Source organism: Schistocerca piceifrons, chromosome 11, assembly GCF_021461385.2.
Source record: "Schistocerca piceifrons isolate TAMUIC-IGC-003096 chromosome 11, iqSchPice1.1, whole genome shotgun sequence".
In the NCBI taxonomy this organism is placed as follows: Eukaryota; Metazoa; Arthropoda; class Insecta; order Orthoptera; family Acrididae; genus Schistocerca; species Schistocerca piceifrons.
In genome coordinates, this window is record NC_060148.1 from 101,927,392 (window position 1) to 101,947,763 (window position 20,372).

General features: G+C 42.3%; 1 protein-coding gene across 2 annotated transcripts in view; it reads right to left on the minus strand.

Moving 5' to 3' along the window:
• Positions 1-20,372, minus strand: part of LOC124720047 (serine/threonine-protein phosphatase 6 regulatory ankyrin repeat subunit B-like) — a 59,750-nt gene that overhangs the window by 26,904 nt on the left and 12,474 nt on the right. For both annotated transcript variants that reach the window (XM_047245305.1, XM_047245304.1), the window contains exons 2-3: positions 15,872-16,006; positions 15,702-15,749 (exon numbers count right to left, since the gene is read on the minus strand). In XM_047245305.1, the coding sequence (XP_047101261.1) occupies positions 15,702-15,749; positions 15,872-15,959 (136 nt within the window). In that variant the 5' untranslated portion in view covers positions 15,960-16,006. The remainder of the gene's footprint in view (positions 1-15,701; positions 15,750-15,871; positions 16,007-20,372) is intronic.

Below are 20,372 nucleotides of genomic sequence, written 5' to 3' on the forward strand. Positions count from 1 at the left end.
ATCTTCACCCTCATAGAGGCTCTCTAGGTATTCTTTCCACCTATGTGCTCTCTCCTCTGCATTTAACAGTGGAATTCCCGTTGCACTCTTAATGTTACCACCGTTGCTTTTAATGTCACCAAAGGTTGTTTTGACTTTCCTGTATGCTGAGTCTGTCCTTCCGACAATCATATCTTTTTCGATGTCTTCACATTTTTCCTGCAGCCATTTCGTCTTAGCTTCCCTGCAATTCCTATTTATTTCATTCCGCAGCTACTTGTATTTCTGTGTTCCTGATTTTCCTGGAACATGTTTGTACTTCCTCCTTTCATCAGTCAGCTGAAGTATATCTTCTGTTACCCATGGTTTCCTCGCAGGTACCTTCTTTGTACCTATGTTTTCCTTCCCAACTTCTATGATGGCCCTTTTTAGAGATGTCCATTCCTCTTCAACTGTACTGCCTACTGCGCTATTCCTTATTGCTGTATCTATATCGTTAGAGAACTTCAAACGTAACTCGTCATTCCTTAGTACTTCCGTATCCCACGTCTTTGCGTATTGATTCTTCCTGACTAATGTCTTGAATTTCAGCCTATACCTGCTCCTAGGTACGCCTTACAATCCAGTATCTGATTTCGGAATCTCTGTCTGACCTTGATGTAATCTAATCTTAGAGGTACGTAACTTAAAAATTGTGCGAGCGTTAATCATGGCGAGGTCAAGGAAAAGACACTTACAGGGCATCGTTGGGTAACAACTCGGAGACTGTAGTATCTAGCGATTTGGTCAAAAACATCTACTCCATCCTTAGTGTCATTATAAAACTTCACTGTTTCTGGAAGTTACTTCTCAATATTCTCAGTCTTCTGACATCCAGCATGCATGTTACGCAGGATACGGATATCTTTTACCATTTCCCATCGTAATCTGTGAGGAGATGGTCGCCTGACTTGTGAGTGAGTTGCATACAGTGTGTCGTCTCCACTTCAGCGCTCATCTGCCTGTTTAATGGAGGTGAAGAAGCTGTCAGTCGTGACGTTCCATAAGGGCGATGCGACTGACATCTGCTGTAGTGTAAGAGAGCAGTGCTCCAGACAGTAGTGTAGGAGGGGCGTTGGGATTCTGCACTGTATAATATGTTGTCTCGAATGAAAAACAGCCCACAGTTGCTCAAAATTTTGTTTATTTTAAATCTAGACCAAGGTTTCTGCTATAATAATATAGCCGTCTTCAAAACTCATACACACAAATAAATGAATAATATCTTAGACCAGCAGCTGTGTCAAGACCAATAAAATAGTTTCAAGACACATAAGCCTGTTTCGAACATAAATAAAATTACACATGGCAACGTATGTCCCCCGCCACTACCTCTGTTATACTGTCGCTGCCATGATGAAAGTAATGAAGTATAATATGCCACATGTTATTCTGTAGTTTTGCAGTGTTACTCCGCGTAGTTCTGCATGTCACCAGTCCATAGAAAACGGAAAGCCTCGCTGACATAATGTATCATTCGACAACCGAATACTTCGTATTTAATGTTCTTTTTGGCCCAAAGTATAATATACTCTAACAGCTCGTGAATAACGTCGAGGCGTGCCCAGATCATATTTAGTGACAGCAAACCGGTGTTACCTCATATCAAACTGTGCGTTAAATAGGTATGGGTCAAAAATGACCCACATCGTACTACTGGTATAACAGATAAATTTTTCATACTTCTAGGTGAGTGAGCTAGGGGGGATGAAATTTTGGTAAGTTGTACAACCCCATAAATGATGAAAAGTCACGGGAGCGATTCGTCATGCGATGATTATAGAGGCGGGTAACGGCCTCGAAAATCCATTGTGGGTCAAAAATGACCCACATAGTACTCCTAACAGAAATATTGTTCTTCACAAGTCTGTACAACAATACGACATTCTTCCTGTGTCAAAATAATAAGTCACGTGAATACCCACATATCCTTAACGACACCATTTGATCCAGCACATCTTAGATTCCACCTTCAATGAAGTGGACAAAGTCATGACGAAACTGTATTACTAATGGTTTGTGACAAAACGGCGACAAATCAGCGTCCATGTACCTGTCGTGGATGGCCACGTACTCCGACACTTTGTTGCTGATTTAAGACATAAAGTCGCTGGAGGAGTAAAAAGCGAGGAAAAAGTAAGAATCCGAACAAAACATAGAAAAAAGATGTTAGCCTCTAAAACTGACTGCTAACACGCCAGTAAAATGCTTCCAAAAGCGCGTTTGTTGTGTTGCATCTTGTAAATGTGTGACCTGGACTCTGTGATGTAAGGAACTGAAAAACGGAATACTTTTGAAATGTGTTGTTAAAGGCACACCGTGAAAAGTCAAAGGGACTAATAAGATAACAAACAACGAAATCAATAAAATAATGCTGGCTAGAAGGGGTTTGTTGATTATCTGTTTAGGTGAAATGGACATATATATATATCATCAGAAAAATACCAGAGGAAGTCCACGGTTGAAGTTCGAGAATCAAACTACGAGAGATGCCAGCTGCTACAGCCACACAGAGGTGGCAAAATCATGAGATAGCGGTATGCCCTTTCACATATGGCGGTAGTCCAGCCTACAAAAGGTATGAAGCGGCAGTTTATTGGCCGAGCTGTAGATTGTATTCAGGTAATTCACATGAAAAGGTTTCCAGCTTGATTATAACCGCACGACGGAGGAGGTAGACAAATGGGACATTCCATTTCGGAAATCGTTAGACAATTCAACATTTGGACATCCACGGCGTCAAGAGTACCTCTGACCACAAACAAGGCAGTGGTCGACGGCGTTCATTTAGAGGCCGAGAGCAGCGGCGTTTGTCAGTGCTAAGAGGCGAGGAACACTACGCGAAACAACCGCAAAAGTCAATGTGAGACGTACGATAAACGTATCCGTTAGGACAGTGCAGCGAAATTACGTTAATGGGCTATCACAGCAGGTGGCCAACGTGTGTACATTTGCATAACGGCGGGACTTCCCCTGCAGCCCTTCTCCTGTGCTCGTGATCCCACTGGTTGGACCCTAGACGACTGGAAGACGGTGGTCTGATTGGATGAGTCCCGATTAAAGTTTGTAAGATCTGATTGTAGAGTTCGAGGATGGTGCAGACCCCGACGAAGTCATGGCGCAAGTTGTCAACAAGACACAGCGCAAGCTGGTGCTAGCTTCATACTGGTGTGGACTGTGATTACATGGAGTGGACTGGGTCCTCTGGTCCAACTGAGCCGATCATTGGCTGGAAATGGTTATGTTTGGCTGCGTGGAGACAATACACGATCGGGCTGTAACTATGAGATAAGTATTTGTTCGCTAAGTATAAAAAAAATTGATTATCACATCAAGCTACAACAATTCCAAAACTTTTCTGTGCCTAATGCAATTTATATATTTCCCCTCACTTTGCAAATTTGCCAATATCGTACATTCAACTTTATTTAGTATACTCTGCCAAAGAGGACGGTGTCTTCTGTAAGTACTGTTTGTTTTTCGCTATGACGAGTCTGGTAAAGGTAGTAATCAAAATGTTACAGCCCTGGAAAACTTCAGGTTTCTGGTGTGGAAGCATGATCTTCAATATTTCAAAATGGTTCTAATGGCTCTGAGCACTATGGGACGCAACTGCTGTGGTCATAAGTCCCCTAGAACTTAGAACTACTTAAACCTAACTAACCTAAGGACAGCACACAACACCCAGTCATCACGAGGCAGAGAAAATCCCTGACCCCGCCGGGAATCGAACCCAGGAATCCGGGCGTGGGTTCAATATTTCAACATCCAGGCGTGCAGTACTTACTATATAGCTACTCTAATCCATTGTCAAAATTTTGTTCACATGATGATGAACAAGGCAAAAGATATGAAACATCGCCAGAACTAAGGCTTGATGGAGCAGGTGGGAAGGAAACAGAAAAGGGCTAGACCCTCTCATCGATGTGGTGATTATCTGTGGATGTCAGGAGATTGCATTAAGGCCCCCTTAATGACTTAGATCCTACTGAAATTGATAAACAAGATGACAAGTACATGGGTAACTTTCGTGCAATTATAAAGCACGTTTCTGAGGACAGGCCTATGACTGTGCTGCATCTATGTGGGGGAATTCCTGTGGGCCTTATGCATTCATACAACAGAACTACCATTTAGCTGTTTATTCTCACTGTGGAGCTCATAATTTCTGCAAAATCCATCTGTTTTTCGTTATTGAGTATCCCAGTTGAAGCAAAAAAATTTCTTAGTTCCATTATTGTCTGTTTGAAAGGAAAATTAACTGTCACAATTTATAATTACAATCAGACTATACCTCCCCTGCGTTTCCGAACAAAATACAATTCAGTGGATTTGGCTCCACCTAGATCCCTGGAGCCGGAACTCAACATTGAAATGACCAACAATCAGTGAGAGCTGTTTTCCAACTCAGAAGCCTACTTCTCGCCGCTAAATTGTCGTCATCGATAGCGTAGAGACAGTAGCATGAATCGGCCAACTCTCGTCGATGGGGACTGTCCACAGTGATCCCTGGGTTTCCTTAAATAGTTATTCTCCAGGAAGAACCGTGCTGTCCCACTCTAACTCGTGACCGTATACGGGCACGGTATGCGATAAGGCCAGCGACCTCTTACTTTTGCCTGTCGAGATATCTATTGGTCTGTAGTTCTTGGTGCGCCTTCTGAAAATCTTGCGTGGCTGCTATGGACTGCATGAGTGTTACATTCTGTGGCATACATGGTACAACCATAATTCATGTTGCCACTGCCCGCCATTCTCCCCCAAAAGTGCATCTAGGCCACAGCAGGCCCTGGAGGCCTCGACCGTGTTGGAGCATTCACCATTCTGGGGAAGGGGGGAGGGGGACGATCCACTTCTATTCATATGGGATGAGAGAGTGACGAATTGTGGCTGGCCACAGGAGGTCTTGGGTAGGAGGAAATGGTAGATGGCGCAAAGAGAGTCGCATTACAGGCATCTGGAGTGCAAGAAGGAGTTATGGCACCCATTAGTGGTTTGGATCCATGATGGGCCCATACATCATACATATGCCAGCAGCAACAGCCTCTTTGCAGCAACTGGAATTCAAACATTGCCTGCCAAATCAAATGGAGAATAAATGGAGGGTGTCCACAGCTGCACTGGATCCTGCAAAGAAAACCTACACAATCCATTGATACAAGAAGGTATGTGGCTGTTCTGATTCTAGGGAAAATGGTGATTTGTGAGGATGACCATGTGGACTGATGAAATTAAATTGAATAGCAAGAATCAGAATTCTGCTGATGATAATTGGGGCCATTGTCAGTGACAAAGGCTTGTGTGACGCCTTTAAGGGCGAACAACCATGCAACAATCTGGATCGTCTTCGCTGAGGTTGTGAATGGCATGAAAAACACAAAGCAGAACCCACTGCTCACAATCAAAATCAGACGCCACACAGCTCCAAGGAATGGGCCAGCAAAGTCCAAATTGAAGACAGGACCAATGAGTCACCATAGGAGGCCATGGAAAATACTGACAGGAGGGCACAGCTTGCTTGTTTTGACATGTGAGGCACCTTTTCACCATTCTCGTATAAAATGTCTCCATACCCTTCCAGTGGATGTATTGCTAGGAGAGTCAAAATTACTTCCCAATGCCATAGGGTTCTGGGAATGAGGACCTGAGCATGGCCCATCGTGACCTTTATCAGCGCAATGTGATGCAAGGATAAAGACTTTTGCTGCGTGCCGGCCGCGGTGGCCGTGCGGTTCTAGGCGCTGCAGTCCGGAACTGTGGGACTGCTACGGTCGCAGGTTCGACTCCTGCCTCGGGCATGGATGTGTGTGATGTCTTTAGGTTAGTTAGGTTTAAGTAGTTCTAAGTTCTAGGGGACTGATGACCTAAGATGTTAAGTCCCATAGTGCTCAGAGCCATTTGAACCATTTTTTTGCTGCGTGCTACAGAAGGCTTGGAGGTCTGGGTACATGAGACATTACTTTGTCTGCAGGCTGTCTTTCTGTTGTATAATGCAAATCCTCCTGGAGGACATGGCCTGTCACTGTGTGATATCCCACAAAGCGTGCATCACTTGGAAGATGGGTTTTTGATGATGGCAGTCTCACTGTCCTCATGAAAACAGACTTCTGGATCCTCATGAAATTCTGGGTTGTGACTAACATGAAATCGCGATAGGATATCGGCATTGGTATGGGCGGCATTAGGGTGATATTGGATACAATAGGCATATCCTGAGAGAAACGGGGCCCACAGTGGCAACTTGCTGAATACTTGAAGAGACGCATTAGAGGCTTATGATATGTCACGAGTGTGAAACGGTAGCTATAGATGCAGGCAGGGAAGCGTTTGCTGCCAAAGATGATGACCAAAGCCTCCTTTTCTATGTAGTTCCTCTATCCTGCTGTAAGTGTCTTGGATACAAATGCAGTGGGTCGCTCCACGCCATTCTCAATATGGGACAAAAGTCTGCCAGTCAGCATCGGCCACTGATACCAATGGTTTCGTTGGATTGTATGCCATGAGACAGGTAGGTCGAAGAGGCCCTTCTTCAGGTTTTGGAACACCTTATTGCATTAGGATGGCCACTTACAGGGAACTCTGTTACAGAGCGAGTGGTGCCAGCATCGCTGAAGCATGGGGCATGAATGGTCTATAACAGTTTGGCTGACTTCGGCTGGAATGCATCTAACGAGGCTAGTAATTTTTGGATGGTAGGCACACAATGTGGTGTAAGCCATATGCCTGAAGATGTGTCCTAAATATTCGATCTGGTGGATGGAAAAATAACATATGCCAAGTTTACAACGAAGGTAAGCTTCTGTGAATGGGGAGAAGAGCAACATCAGCAGTATACTTTCCTACAACCAGAAAATTGTCAAGGTAGCTCATGGTCTCTGAGACGTCCTTTAAGTGTTACTCATCGCCACCCCCCCCCCCCCCCCCCCCCCGTGAACCATGGACCTTGCTGTTGGTGGGGAGGCTTGCGTGACTCAGCAATACAGCAATACAGATGGCCATATCGTAGGTGCAAACACAATGGAGGGGTATCTGTTGAGAGGCCAGACAAATGTGTGGTTCCTGAAGAGGTGTAGCTGCCTTTTCAGTACTTGCAGAGGCCACAGTCTGGATGACTGACTGATCTGGCCTTGTAACACTAACCAAAACGGCCTTGCTGTGCTGGTACCGTGAACAGCTAAAGCAATGGGAAACTACAGCCGTAATTTTGCCCGACGGCATGCAGCTTCACTGTATGGTTAAATGATGATGGCGTCCTCTAGGGTAAAATATTCCATTGGTAAAATAGTCCCCCATTCGGATCTCCGATCAGGGATTACTCAACAGGATGTAGGTATCAGAAGAAAGAAAATTGGCGTTCTACAGATCGGTGTGCGGAATGTCAGATCCCTTACATGGGCAGGTAGATTAGAGAATTTAAACAGGGAAATGGATAGGTTAAAGTTAGATATAGTGGGAATTAGTGAAGTTCGGTGGCAGGAGGATCAAGACTTTTGGTCAAGTAAATACAGGGTTATAAATACAAAATCAAAGAGGGGTAATGCAGGAGTAGGTTTAATAATGAATAAAGAAATAGGAGTGCAGGTAAGCTACAACAAACAGCGTAGTGAAAGCCTTATTGTGGCCAAGATAGACATGCAGCCCATGACTACCACAGTAGTACAAGTTTATATGCCAACTAGCTCTGCAGATGATGGAGAAATTGATGAACAGTATGATGAGATAAAAGAAATTATTCAGGTAGTGGAGGGAGACGAATATTTAATAGTCATGGGTGACTGGAATTCGAGAATAGGAAGAGAAGGAAACATAGTAGGTGAATATGGATTGGGGATTAGAAAAGAAAGAGGAAGCTGTCTGGTAGAATTTTGCACAGATCATAACTTAATCATAGCTAACACTTGGTTCAAGAATCATAAAAGAAGGTTATATACATGGAATCATCCGGGAGATACTAGGAGGTATTAGATAGGTTATAAAATGGCAAGGCAGAGATTTAGGAACCAGGTTTTAAATTGTAAGACATTTCCAGGAGCAGATATGGACTCTGACCGCAATCCATAGGTTATAAACTAGATTGAAACTGAAGAAACTGCAAAAAGGTGGGAATTTAAGGAGATGGGACCTGGATAAACCGACTAAACCAGAGGTTTTCCAGAGCTTCAGGGACGGCATAAGGGAAGGATTGACGAGAATGGGGGAAAGAAATACAGTAGAAGAAGAATGGGTAGCTCTGAGGGACGAAGTAGTGAAGCCAGCAGAGAATCAAGTAGGTAAAAAGACGAGGGCTGGTAGAAATCCTTGGGTAACAGAAGACATATTGAATTTAATTGATAAAAGGAGAAAATATAAAAATGCAGTAAATGAAGCAGGCAGAAAGAAATACAAAGGTCTCAAAAATGAGATCGACAGGAAGTGCAAAATTGCTAAGCAGGGATGGCTAGAGGACAAATGTAAGGATGTAGAGGCTTATCTCACTAGGGATAAGATAGATACTGCCTACGGGAAAATTAAAGATACCTTTGGAGAAAAGAGAGCCACTTGTATGAATATCAAGAGCTCAGATGCAAATCCAGTTCTAGGCAAAGAAGGGAAAGCAGAAAGGTGGAAGGACTATATAGAGGGTCTATACAAGGGCGATGTACTTGAGGACAATATTATGGAAATGGAAAAGGACGTAGATGAAGATGAAATGAGAGGTACGATACTGTGTGAAGAGTTTGACAGAGCACTGAAAGACCTGAGTCGAAACAAGGCCCCAGGAGTAGCCAACATTCCATTAGAACTACTGACGGCCTTGGGAGAGCCAGTCCTTACAAAACTCTGCCATCTGGTGAGCAAGATGTATGAGACAGGCGAAATGCCCTCATACTTAAAGAAGAACATAGTAATTCCAATCCCAAAGAATGCACTTGTTGACAGAGGTGAAAATTACCGAACTATCAGTTTAATAAGTCACAGCTGCAAAATACTAACACGAATTCTTTACAGGCGAATGGAAATACTGGTAGAAGCCGACCTTGGGGAAGATGAGTTTGGATTTCATAGAAATGTTGGAACACATGAGGCAATACTGACCTCATGACTTATCTTAGAAGAAAAGCAAACCTACTTTTCTTGCATTTGTGGACTTAGAGAAACCTTTTGACAATGTTAACTGGAATACTCTCTATCAAATACTAAAGGTGGAAGGGGTAAAATACAGGGAGTGAAAGGCTATTTACAATTTGTACAGAAACCAGAAGGCAGTTATAAGAGTTGAGGGGCACGAAAGGGAATCAGTTGGTGGGAAGGGAGTGAGACAGGGTTGTAGCCTCTCCCCGATGTTATTCAATCTGTATATTGAGCAAGCAGTAAAGGAAACAAAAGAAAAATTCGAAGTAGATATTAAAATCCTTGGAGAAGAAATAGAAACTTTGAGGTTCACCGATGACATTGTAATTCTGTCAGAGACAGCAAAGGATTTGGAAGAGCAGTTGAACAGAATGGATAGTGTCTTGAAAGAAGGATATAAGATGAAAAACAACAAAAGCAAAACGAGGATAATGGAATGTAGTCGAATTAAGTCGGGTGATGCTGAGGGAATTAGAGTAGGCAATGAGACACTTAAAGTAGTAAAGGATTTTGCTATTTGGTGGGCAAAATAACTGATGATGGTCGCAGTAGAGAGGATATAAAATGTAGACTGGCAATGACTAGGAAAGCGTTTGTGAAGAAGAGAAATTTGTTAACATCGAGTATCGATATAAGCGTCAGGAAGTCGTTTCTGAAAGTATTTGTATGGAGTGTAGCCATGTATGGAATTGAAACATGGACGATAAATAGTTTGGACAAGAAGAGAACAGAAGTTTTCGAAATGTAGTGCTACAGAAGAATGCTGAAGATTGGTAGATCACATAACTAATGAGGAAGTATAGAATAGAATTGGGGAGAATAGAAGTTTGTGGCACAACTTGACAAGAAGAAAGGACCGGTTGATAGGACTAGTTCTGTGGCATCAGGGGATCATAAATTTAGCATTGGAGGGCAGTGTGTAGGGTAAAAATCGTAGAGGGAGACCAACAGATGAATACACTAAGCAGATTCAGAAGGATGGAGGTTGCAGTAAGTACTGGGAGATGAAGAAGCTTGCACAGGGTAGAGTAGCATGGAGAGTGCATCAAACCAGTCTCAGGACTGAAGACCACACCAACAACATAGTACCTCCAAAAAATTGATGTAACTTTGGCGATGCCAAACGGAAGCTATGTATATTGGAGCAATCCAAAAGGAGTGGCTATGATGTTTATGATTTTAGTCTCCTGGGAGCCGTGACGCAGTGTGAGGTGTAGATACGCATCATGAAGATCATTTTGGGCAAATAAGCATAATGAAGGTCATTTTTGGCAAATACCATAGACCCAGCGAGATGTAAACAGTCTCCTGAAGCATGGGAGTGGTATATCTGACGACTACAGATTAGGCATTCACAGTGTCCTGGAAGTCATCACCAATGCTGCCAGCGCCTGATGGTTTCTCCACAGTCAAATAGGAAGGGCCCTTTGGCTGTGTGTTACTGGGATGATGACGCCCTCATCCTGAAGATGTTGCAAGTCCTGTTGATGCTTATCCTGGTATGCAAACTCGACGCTACGGACCTTAAATAATTTTGGAGTTTGGAGCTGCAGTAGGTGTAAGGGATATATGCGACTGGATCCCCAGGATGCTCACTGGCAGAACACTGGTCCTAATTTAACCAAGATGTAGGTGGTGTAGGGAGAGGCCCAGTGCTTGGACTGCATCAGAATTGGCGCAGAACTCAAGCCCCAAGGCATGGAATAAGTCTATGCTGGACAGGTTAGAGACCTGAGGGGCCACAACCATCAGAATCCAAGCTGGAGTTACTGTAACGCCACAGTAGCGTTTGCTATGGAAAAGTCCTCTAACAGGTATGTCCTGTAACAGAAATGGTGTTTTTACTAAAACTACATAACTCTGTTGTGAAGGGGTGCCTGGAGGAGACTTAATGGCTTGTGTAGCCCAGTCGATTACTGTAGCTGATGACCCAGTGTTAGTCTGGAAGTTGACTGGCTTGCGTTACATCTTGACTTGTATAGACAGCAACTGAGTGGACTGCAAGAGTATATATAGGTACCAGCGCCGCTTTTGTAAAATATGGTTGGGAAGAATATTCCTTGGTGTCGCCCAGTCACCAGTCCACAGACATAGAAGTGGAGGTGTGGCAAATTTCAGCTTTGTGGGCACACTAACAGCTAGTAACACAATTCACCTTGTGGAAATGGCATTGAGGACTGTCCCTGACTTGTGCTACAACCAATGTTCTTCCAATTTGGGTTATGTGGCAAATACAAGAATTGGGTCTTCGATAAAAGCTGCTGCTGTGGCAGCCTGCTCAGAAGCTCGAATGATAGGAAGTCATGAGATTAGCAATGGATCTTTGAGGTTCAGAAGATTCTATTGGAGGTTTTCATCAGGAAAGTGAGCTAAAATCTAGTCACAGATGAGAGCTGATGCACAAGGGATGCATTGTGGCACATGGGGACCAGCATTCCTGGGAGAGACCCCGGACCCTAGATATTGATTTAGGAATGTAGATTCTGACAGCTAAAGAACTTGCATTGAGCCGCAGCAATGTGTATCTGAGCACTGAAGTTTTATACGGCTTTCATGCATTCATGGCTGGACTATGGGTGCATGGTTCATGCATTGGCGAGGCCTTTTGATTTGAATTGACACTGTCCACCTTGAGGGTCTCCAGTTGGCCACAGGTCGCTATAGGACAAGTCCCATACTCAGCCTATGTGCAGAGGCTGGGGAGGGGGGGGGGGGGGTCACCAGCAGCTCCACCTACTGCATCAGGCATGCAAGTTCCTCACAGCTCCAACTTCACCCACACTCTATAATGTTGCTCATCCCACTTATTTCCAACCGTTTAAGAGCCACAATGCCACTTGCGATCCACGTGCAACATGTGCTGGAGTCCCTCAGTGAGGAGCCAGTACTGCTCCAAATCGAGGGTTTTAACTGCTTGCTGCTATGGTTACTGGAGAGACCCAGAGTGATTTTAGATTTGGAACGCTACAAGAGAGATTACACTCCTGCTTCCGCTTTTAATGAGATATTTTCTGACATTTTACCTGGGCACCACAACAATATAGCTGTTTTTATGCACGCATCGCTACAGGGGGATCCTGTTGGTTGCTACGTTTTTTTGACAGATCTTGTCCTCAAGATCAGACTGCCTTAAGCGTTTACTGTCTTTTATGCAGAATTTTATGCGATCTTGCGGTCATTGGAGTAGGTGAGACGTTCTTCCAGTGATAAATTTCTTGTGTCATCCGATTTTCTACGTTCCCTTCACCCTGTGAGACGTTTGTACTCAGCAGGGAAGCTAGTCCCTGCTCCAACTACAACGACTGGGGATTTAGGTGTCTTTTTGCTAGGTACAAAAACACATCGGAATTGTGAAGAATGAAAGGACAGATCTGGCCGCCAAGAGGATTGTCTCGATTCTCAAGTATTACAGTGTGCCATCCTCCTGTATGCTATCACCTCGATGTTGAGCTTAAGAGAGTCTTGCATCAGTGGAAGGGTGAGTGGCTGGAGGAGACTTTGGTCCACAAAGAAAGCTCTGTTCTGGAGAACAGATGTAGCGTAAGTGCATAGGAAACACGACAGAACCCAAAACACATGTGCTGCATTCCACTTCGTAATGTATTCAAGAGTTAATAAGAATCTAGATACTTGTATAGAATTCTTCTACCTAGGAAAAACGTTCTACAGCGTGAAATGACTGGAAATACTGGGAAATTTGGGTATATAATAATATATATAGGAACACAAAAGGAGCTATAAGAACGGAAGACTATGAGAAAAGAGATGTGCTTAATGAGGGTGTAACTTAATGAAACGGTGTTTCTCCGCCACTGTCTAATCTGTACATTTAGGAAACCGTAATAAAATAAAAGACAAACGTAGGAGTAGGATTAACAGTCATGGTTATAAGTGCCATGGGGAAGATTCGCTGAAAACATTACTGTCAGTGAAGATCGGGAAGAATTATTAGGTCTGTTGTGTGGAATGGGGAGTCAAATGAATGCAAATATGTACTTAGTGTGAACAAATGAACGATTAACGTAATGAGGAATACCAGAAACGAGATTAGCGTTAAATTTAACGTCAAAGTCTGGGATTACAAAATAGATGAAGGAAATTTGCTTCCTTGAAAGCAAAATTACAGATGAAGGACAAAGTAAGGCGGATTTCAGAGGCAGACATGCAGAGGGAAAGATGGCTTTCCTCCGTCGAAGGTGTCTACTACAACCAAACATAAGGAAAATATTTCTAAGATTTTACGTCCTGGTACGAATTTTCAACATGGAACGTGAGATAACCAGTTCTACTCTGAAGGTAAGAGGTTGGCACAGGGAGGAAGTTGCGACAGTGCATCAGACTAGGCAGAAGGTAAATGACACAAACTGAACAGATACATGAGATGCTCAAATGTCACTGACATTAGACTTGCAGTGTATATCCTACAACAACTAACTCCCAATATTTTACATGAAAGTTATGAGTCACCTGTCTGTAACCACTGGGTAACTCAACCAAACCATCCTGCCTTCCAGAAATATACATCACATGATGTGGCAGTACATCATGTAAACAGCTGAAAACCTACTCTGGGGAACTAGATGGAATACATAGATTTCATTCATGTTTTAATGCAACACTTCACCACAGTTTTGGTCTTATCAAAACGAAATACACCATTATATGAACTCTTTAGAAAAAGGTGCCCTACACAAAATTCCAGGGAACTCTAATTGGATGTTACAAATGTGGAAAACCTTAAATTATTAAAATAATTAATTCATACAATCAAATGTATTGAATTCTTTGCAATTAGGAATAAAAATAATTTGGCTTTCCGAGGAATATTCCTATCTTTGTATTTGTGTATACCTTAGAGCGTTGACACAGAAATTGTTCTTCTGTAAATAGCTTGCGTGATTTGACTAAAGCCTTTGTGCTGTTCAGCCTGCTATTAGCAATTATAAAATCAGTAACTCATCAGTTAACCGGCTAAAAACTTGTCTCATCACAGGAAGTTTCTGTGACATCAGAACAAGGAGTTACATTTTTGTATAGCCTAGCGTCCCCTTATGCTTCAAATTTCTGGTAACAATCTGCACACAGCAGGCGTTAAGTATGTGTGAAATTAAATTAATGCTTACAGACGACACCAACGTGGTTACTTAAAATTTATGATCTACAGACATCAATTACGTCCCATTCTAGAATGACATTTTGTTTACCATGTGGTTCCTTTGAAACAGTGTACATATCAACTACATACTGCCGGCCGCGGTGGTCTCGCAGTTCTAAGCGCTCAGTCCGGAACCGCACCACTGCTACGGTCGCAGGTTCGAATCCTGCCTCGGGCATGGATGTATGTGATGTCCTTAGGCTAGTTAGGTTTAAGTAGTTCTAAGTTCTAGGGGACTGATGACCACAGATGTTAAGTCCCATAGTGCCCAGAGCCATTTGAACCATTTTTGAACTACATACTTCTTCGAAAATGTGGATCAACTTGTAGTTACTTTCTGTAACGTATTGTTACAGAAAGTAAATAGCAATAATTTGATGGACATTCACTCAGATAGCAATCATAATAGGGAACATGACATATCTCACACTGTGAAGAGGAACATGGTTTATTATTGATTTACTATTGTTACTAACAAGAGAATCATAATGCTACTGGTATAGTTACAGCATGTGCCATGTAACTGGCTCTTAAGGTCATACCTGTCTTCCTAAAATAACCATTATTTACAAGAAAAGAGAAACTAGTATGTTGTTCAAAATAAACTGAAGGAGTAAGTGCTACAAGTTATCTATATAGATGGGAATACTTAACACTCCTTCAAAATTTACTGTTTGTGTCCATGTGAAGGTTCTATGGAACTATGTTTTACATGAAAGCAAATCTTCAGCTGAACCACAATGATGACATCCACTATTATTTAAAAACTCTGCCACTGATGAAAGGACACGTTGGAAGCAAACGTACCATAATTTTGAACCCATATCTCAATGAATTTAAACAGATAAGAAACAGGATTATAAGGTAGTCAGCACAAGCATTACAATTTCTGATGGATACCTCCTGAGATGATTACCATTATCAGATTCCTGTTTTTAATTGGTTATATAAATATTGTGAACGTGAGAAGGTTTTTCTGTACTCAATATAAATTTATGGAAGGCGATGTACAATGTACTACTGTAATCCTGGAATACATGTCAAATACCTGTATATCACGACTACTTATGTGAAATAGATTCTGTTTAGCTTCGTCTATTCATGTGTTATATTGATCTAGACGGGACCACTAAACCTTTATGAAAATAATTTAGAAAAAGGCCATGATTACCACTCTCAAGGTGTACCAACACGTATGTAACACATATGTAAACTGTATTCCAACTCATACCGACTATAAAAACAAAAGTAATAATATAGAAACTCAGTGAACTTAGAGATTTTATGCATAATAATCAAATGACCCAAATCAGTTATTAAATCATCAAATACGTCTACCGATGAGATAAGTTTGCACTGCATGAATTTCTTGAACCATGAAAAGTTTCTGGAAGTAATGGAAAATTATGACACTTACTCATATTGTCAGTTCCAAAGTGGTAGACTGTGACTTCGGGATCTAATCCTGAAAAACAAATATATAAAATACTTAATGAAAATATTGAATATGTTTTTCATTACCTACTAAAACTGGTTATTCATTATCATATACAGACTTATGTCAATTTATACAAGTAAAATCTTTACCTGTACTGGGATGAGAGTCGCTATAGTCGGCAGCAGTGAGAATTGCGACAAAAATGCAGATGAACCAATTAACGCTTCTGCAGAACATGATGTAAGGACAATGCTGTCAGGCCAAATAAACAACTGCTGGAGAATCTGTAAATTTATGAGTAAATATATCTCCACAATTCATTTACTTTCAACAAACTGGATAGAAAATCTAAATTAATATAATAACCTAATTTGGATTACGATGGTTAATGCGGAAACCACACTAGGAGGTTCGAGAAATCGTTAAGCTAACTATCCAAGAGTACTCTGTCAAAATTTCAAAGCGAAATTCGCATTCGTACAGAAGGAAATTCTTCCCATATAAGATTTATCAGGGGATGAATTACTGGAGAAATGTGTAGGTGGCCACACACAAAATGCTAATGAAACTTTTAATTCCACTATTTGGTGATTAGCTCCCAAACACTTGCACTCCGGACTAAAAGTGGTTGATTTGGCGTCGTATTTAGCAGCTGGCTTATTCAATGAAGGAAATTCATCCCTTCTGATGGCCATGAACGAGGCAGGAATTTTAGGAGACACGTAAAGCTTCAGTTATGCCGAACAAATGGATAACCAGGGCGTATGCTGGCAGAATCGACGTAGCTCATTGAAACGAAGGAAGGTCGGATAGCTCGGAAAGCACTGCTGCAAGCGCAAAACGAAGCCTCTGAGAAAGAAGAAGGATTACTATATGGCTCTGGAATCGCAGATCAATTGGTAAGCATTTTACATTATTGTTGACTTCCTTGAATTTCCAGTTTCCAAGAATTGATTTCTCAAACGCGTTCATCTCCAAATGACTATTTTGACATTTGCGTCCAGTCTAACTCAAAAAGTATTGAATCGATCATTATTAAATGTGATAATATGATTGTGTATGAAATTACTAATTATATGAACCAACTTATGAGGAGATGTCACGATTGCACGGGTATTTTTCTTCGCCTAAATGGAGAAAAAAACGTGAAAATCGCAGTAAATTGTTCCAACGCCTGCACAGTTTTTAATTTTCATTATTTTCACCTGCATTGAGGCTCATATTCTTAGAAAATAAGTTAGTAATGTAAAATCAAATCCTCTCTGATTTCAGATGAAAATCGGAATGGCTACACTGTACGTAATTGGAGAACTATACTCACAATCTTCAGTGGATATCACAGAGCAACTCTGTTATTTTTGGCTGAAATTAATCAAAAAATTCACAAAAACTCACGGACTTTGAACATCGTCTGGCGATTAGACGTCACTTTTATAATACGTCTGTATGCGATATTTCCACACTCCTACACATCCCTAGGTCCACTATTTGACATGTAATGGTGAGATGGAAACGTGAAGCACCAAATACAGCACAAAAGCGTACCGACCGACCTCGTCTGTTGACTGACAGAAACTGCCGACAGTTGGAGAAGGTCGTAATGTGTAACAAGCAGACATCTATCCAGACGAACACACAGGAATTCCGAACTGCATCAGGATCCACTGTAACTACTATGACAGTTAGGCGGGAGGTGAGAAAATTTGGATTTCACAGTCGAGCGGCTGCTCGTAAGCCACACATCACGCAGGCAAATGCCAAACAAAGCCGCGCTTGCTGTAAGGAGCGTAAACATTGGACGACTGAACAGTGGAAAAACGTTGCGTGGAGTGACGAATAACGGTACACGATGTGGCGAGCCGATGGCAGGTGTGGTTATCGAGAATGTCCAGTGATCGTCATCTGCCAGCGTGTGTAGTGGCAACAGTAAAATTCGGAGGCGGTGGTGTTATGGTGTAGTCGTGTTTTTCATGGAGGGAGCTTGCACCCCTTGTTTTTTGCGTGGTACTATCACAGCACAGGCCTATATTGATATTTTAAGCATCTCATTGCTTCTCACTGTTGTAGAGCAATTCGGGGATGGCTATTGCATCTTTTAAAACGATCGAGCACCTGTTCATAATGCAGAGTCTAAGGCGTCAGTAGAAGACAATAACATCCCTGTAACGGACTGTACTGCACAGAGTCCTGATATGAGTCCTATGAAACACCTTTGGGATGCTTTGGAACACCGGCATCATGCCAGGTATCACCGAAAAACATCGATATATCTCTTCAGTGCAGCACTCCATGAAGAATGTGCTGCCATTCCCCAGGAAACCTTCCACCACCTGATTGAACGTATGCCTGCGAGTATGGAAGCTGTCATCAAAGCAAAGGGTGAGCCAACACCATATTATATTCCAGCATTAGTGATGGAGAGGCCACGAATTTGTAAGTTATTTTCAGCCAGGAGTCTGAATACTTTTGATCGCATTGTGTATTTTTAAGGTCAAAATCTTACATGAGTCATCTCGCATATATTAAGAGAAAATCAGGCACTCCCTCATACATTACTCACTCACTGTCTTTATGTACAACAAAGCATTTACACATCATTACACAGAATGTTACCAGTTTCCTGTATGGTGGTAAAGTCAAAACCAGTTCACAATAATTGTACAAATCGCACCACTTGTGGAAGTGCACTGTGTCAAGAATGCGAGAGAAGAGCACTGGCAGAGAAACCAACATTCTGGTACATTTTGAAAATTACGGAGTACACGAGGTCTTGTCCAGGCTGGACTTGACGGTCGTTCATCAGTCTGTTAGTGAAGTACTGGTGCAGGAAAGAGAGAAGAAGGTAGCGCACGTTTAGAGAAAGCTGGTTTCTGGTACCAGAGAGCAGAGAAGGGAACAGTCCGCAAAGTGCGGTCAGCTACGACAGAAGGCTGAAAATACAGGAGCGTCTGCTCTGCATGGCGACTGCGTCACAAGAGGGCGACACTTCAGTGTCCTCTGCTCCACAGGACGCGCCCAGTGGCAACATGTGACCCCTTTCTCAAGCTTCCCAAATGGCTGTGGGGTACATTCAGCAGAGGAATGAAATCGTACCCTGTCAACGGATTTTTCTAGATAAAGCCCCATATGCTATGCAGGGTTCTACATCTACATCTACATCTACGTGATGGCTCTGCTGCTCACAATAAAGTGCCTGGCAGAGGGTTCAATGAATCACCTTCAAGATGTCTCCCTACCGTTCCACTCTCGAATGGTGCGCAGGAAAAACCAGTACTTACATTTTTCTGTGTGAGCCCTAATTTCTCTTGTTTTATAGTGATGATCATTTCTCCCTATGTAGGTGGGAGCCAACTGAATGTTTTCGTAATCGGAGGAAAAAGCTGATGATTGAAATTTCATAAGAAGATCCCATTGCGACGAAAAACACTTTTGTTTTAATGATTCCCACTCCAATTCACATATCATTTCTGTGGCACTATCTCCCCTATTTCGCGATAATATAAAACGAGCAGCCCTTGTTTGAAATTATCAGGTGTCATCTGTCAGTACCACCTGATGGGGATCCCACACCGCGCAGCAATACTCCAGAATAGGGCGGACAAGCGTGGTGTAAGCAGTCTCTTTAGAAGACCTGTTGCGCCTTCCAAGTGTTCTGCCAACGCATCGCAGACTATGGTTTGGTCTACCCACAACCTTATCTACGTGCTCGTTCCAATTTAGGTTATTTGTAACTGTAATCCCTAAGTATTTACTTGAATTTGCAGCCTTCAGATTTGTGTGAGCCATCGCGTAATCGAAATTTAGCGGATTTCTTTTAGTACTCATGAGAATAACTTCACAGTTTTTTTTATTCAGTGTCGATTCCCATTTTCAATACCACACAGATATCTTATCTAAATCATTTTACAATTCGGTTTGGTCATCTGATGACATTACAAGACATCTGCAAAGATCCTAAGACGGCTACTCAGTTTTTTTCCTATGTCGTTAATATAGATCAGGAACATTAGAGAGCCTATAAAACTTCCTTGTTGGACGCCGGATATTACTTCTGTTACTCGATGTCTTTCCGTCTGTTACTACGAACTGTGACCCTTCTGACAGGAAATCACGAATCCAGTTGCACAACTCAGGCGATATTCCATAGGCACGCAGTTTGGTTGGAAGAAAAAAATGGCTCTGAGCACTATGGGACTCAACTGCTGTGGTCATAAGTCCCCTAGAACTTAGAATTACTTAAACCTAACTAACCTAAGGACATCACACACATCCATGCCCGAGGCAGGATTCGAACCTGCGACCGCAGCGGTCGTGCGGTTCCAGACTGTAGCGCCTTTAACCGCTCGGCCACTCCGGCCGGCTTGGTTGGAAGAAGCTTGTGAGGAACGGTGTCGAAAGCCTTCTGGATATCTAAAAATAGGAATCCCCTGTCGATAGCACTTATTACTTCGTGAGTAAAAAGAGTTAGTTGTGTTTTAAAATAATGATATTTTCAGAGTCCGTGCTGATTATGTGTCAATAAATCGTTTTCTTCTCGGTGCTTCATAATGTTCGGATGTACCGATTGGTCACATAGGCGCTGCAAAAACTCATGCTAGTTTCCAGGACAGCAGCTTGGCTGCAGATATGTGTGTAAAAGAAAATTTAAAG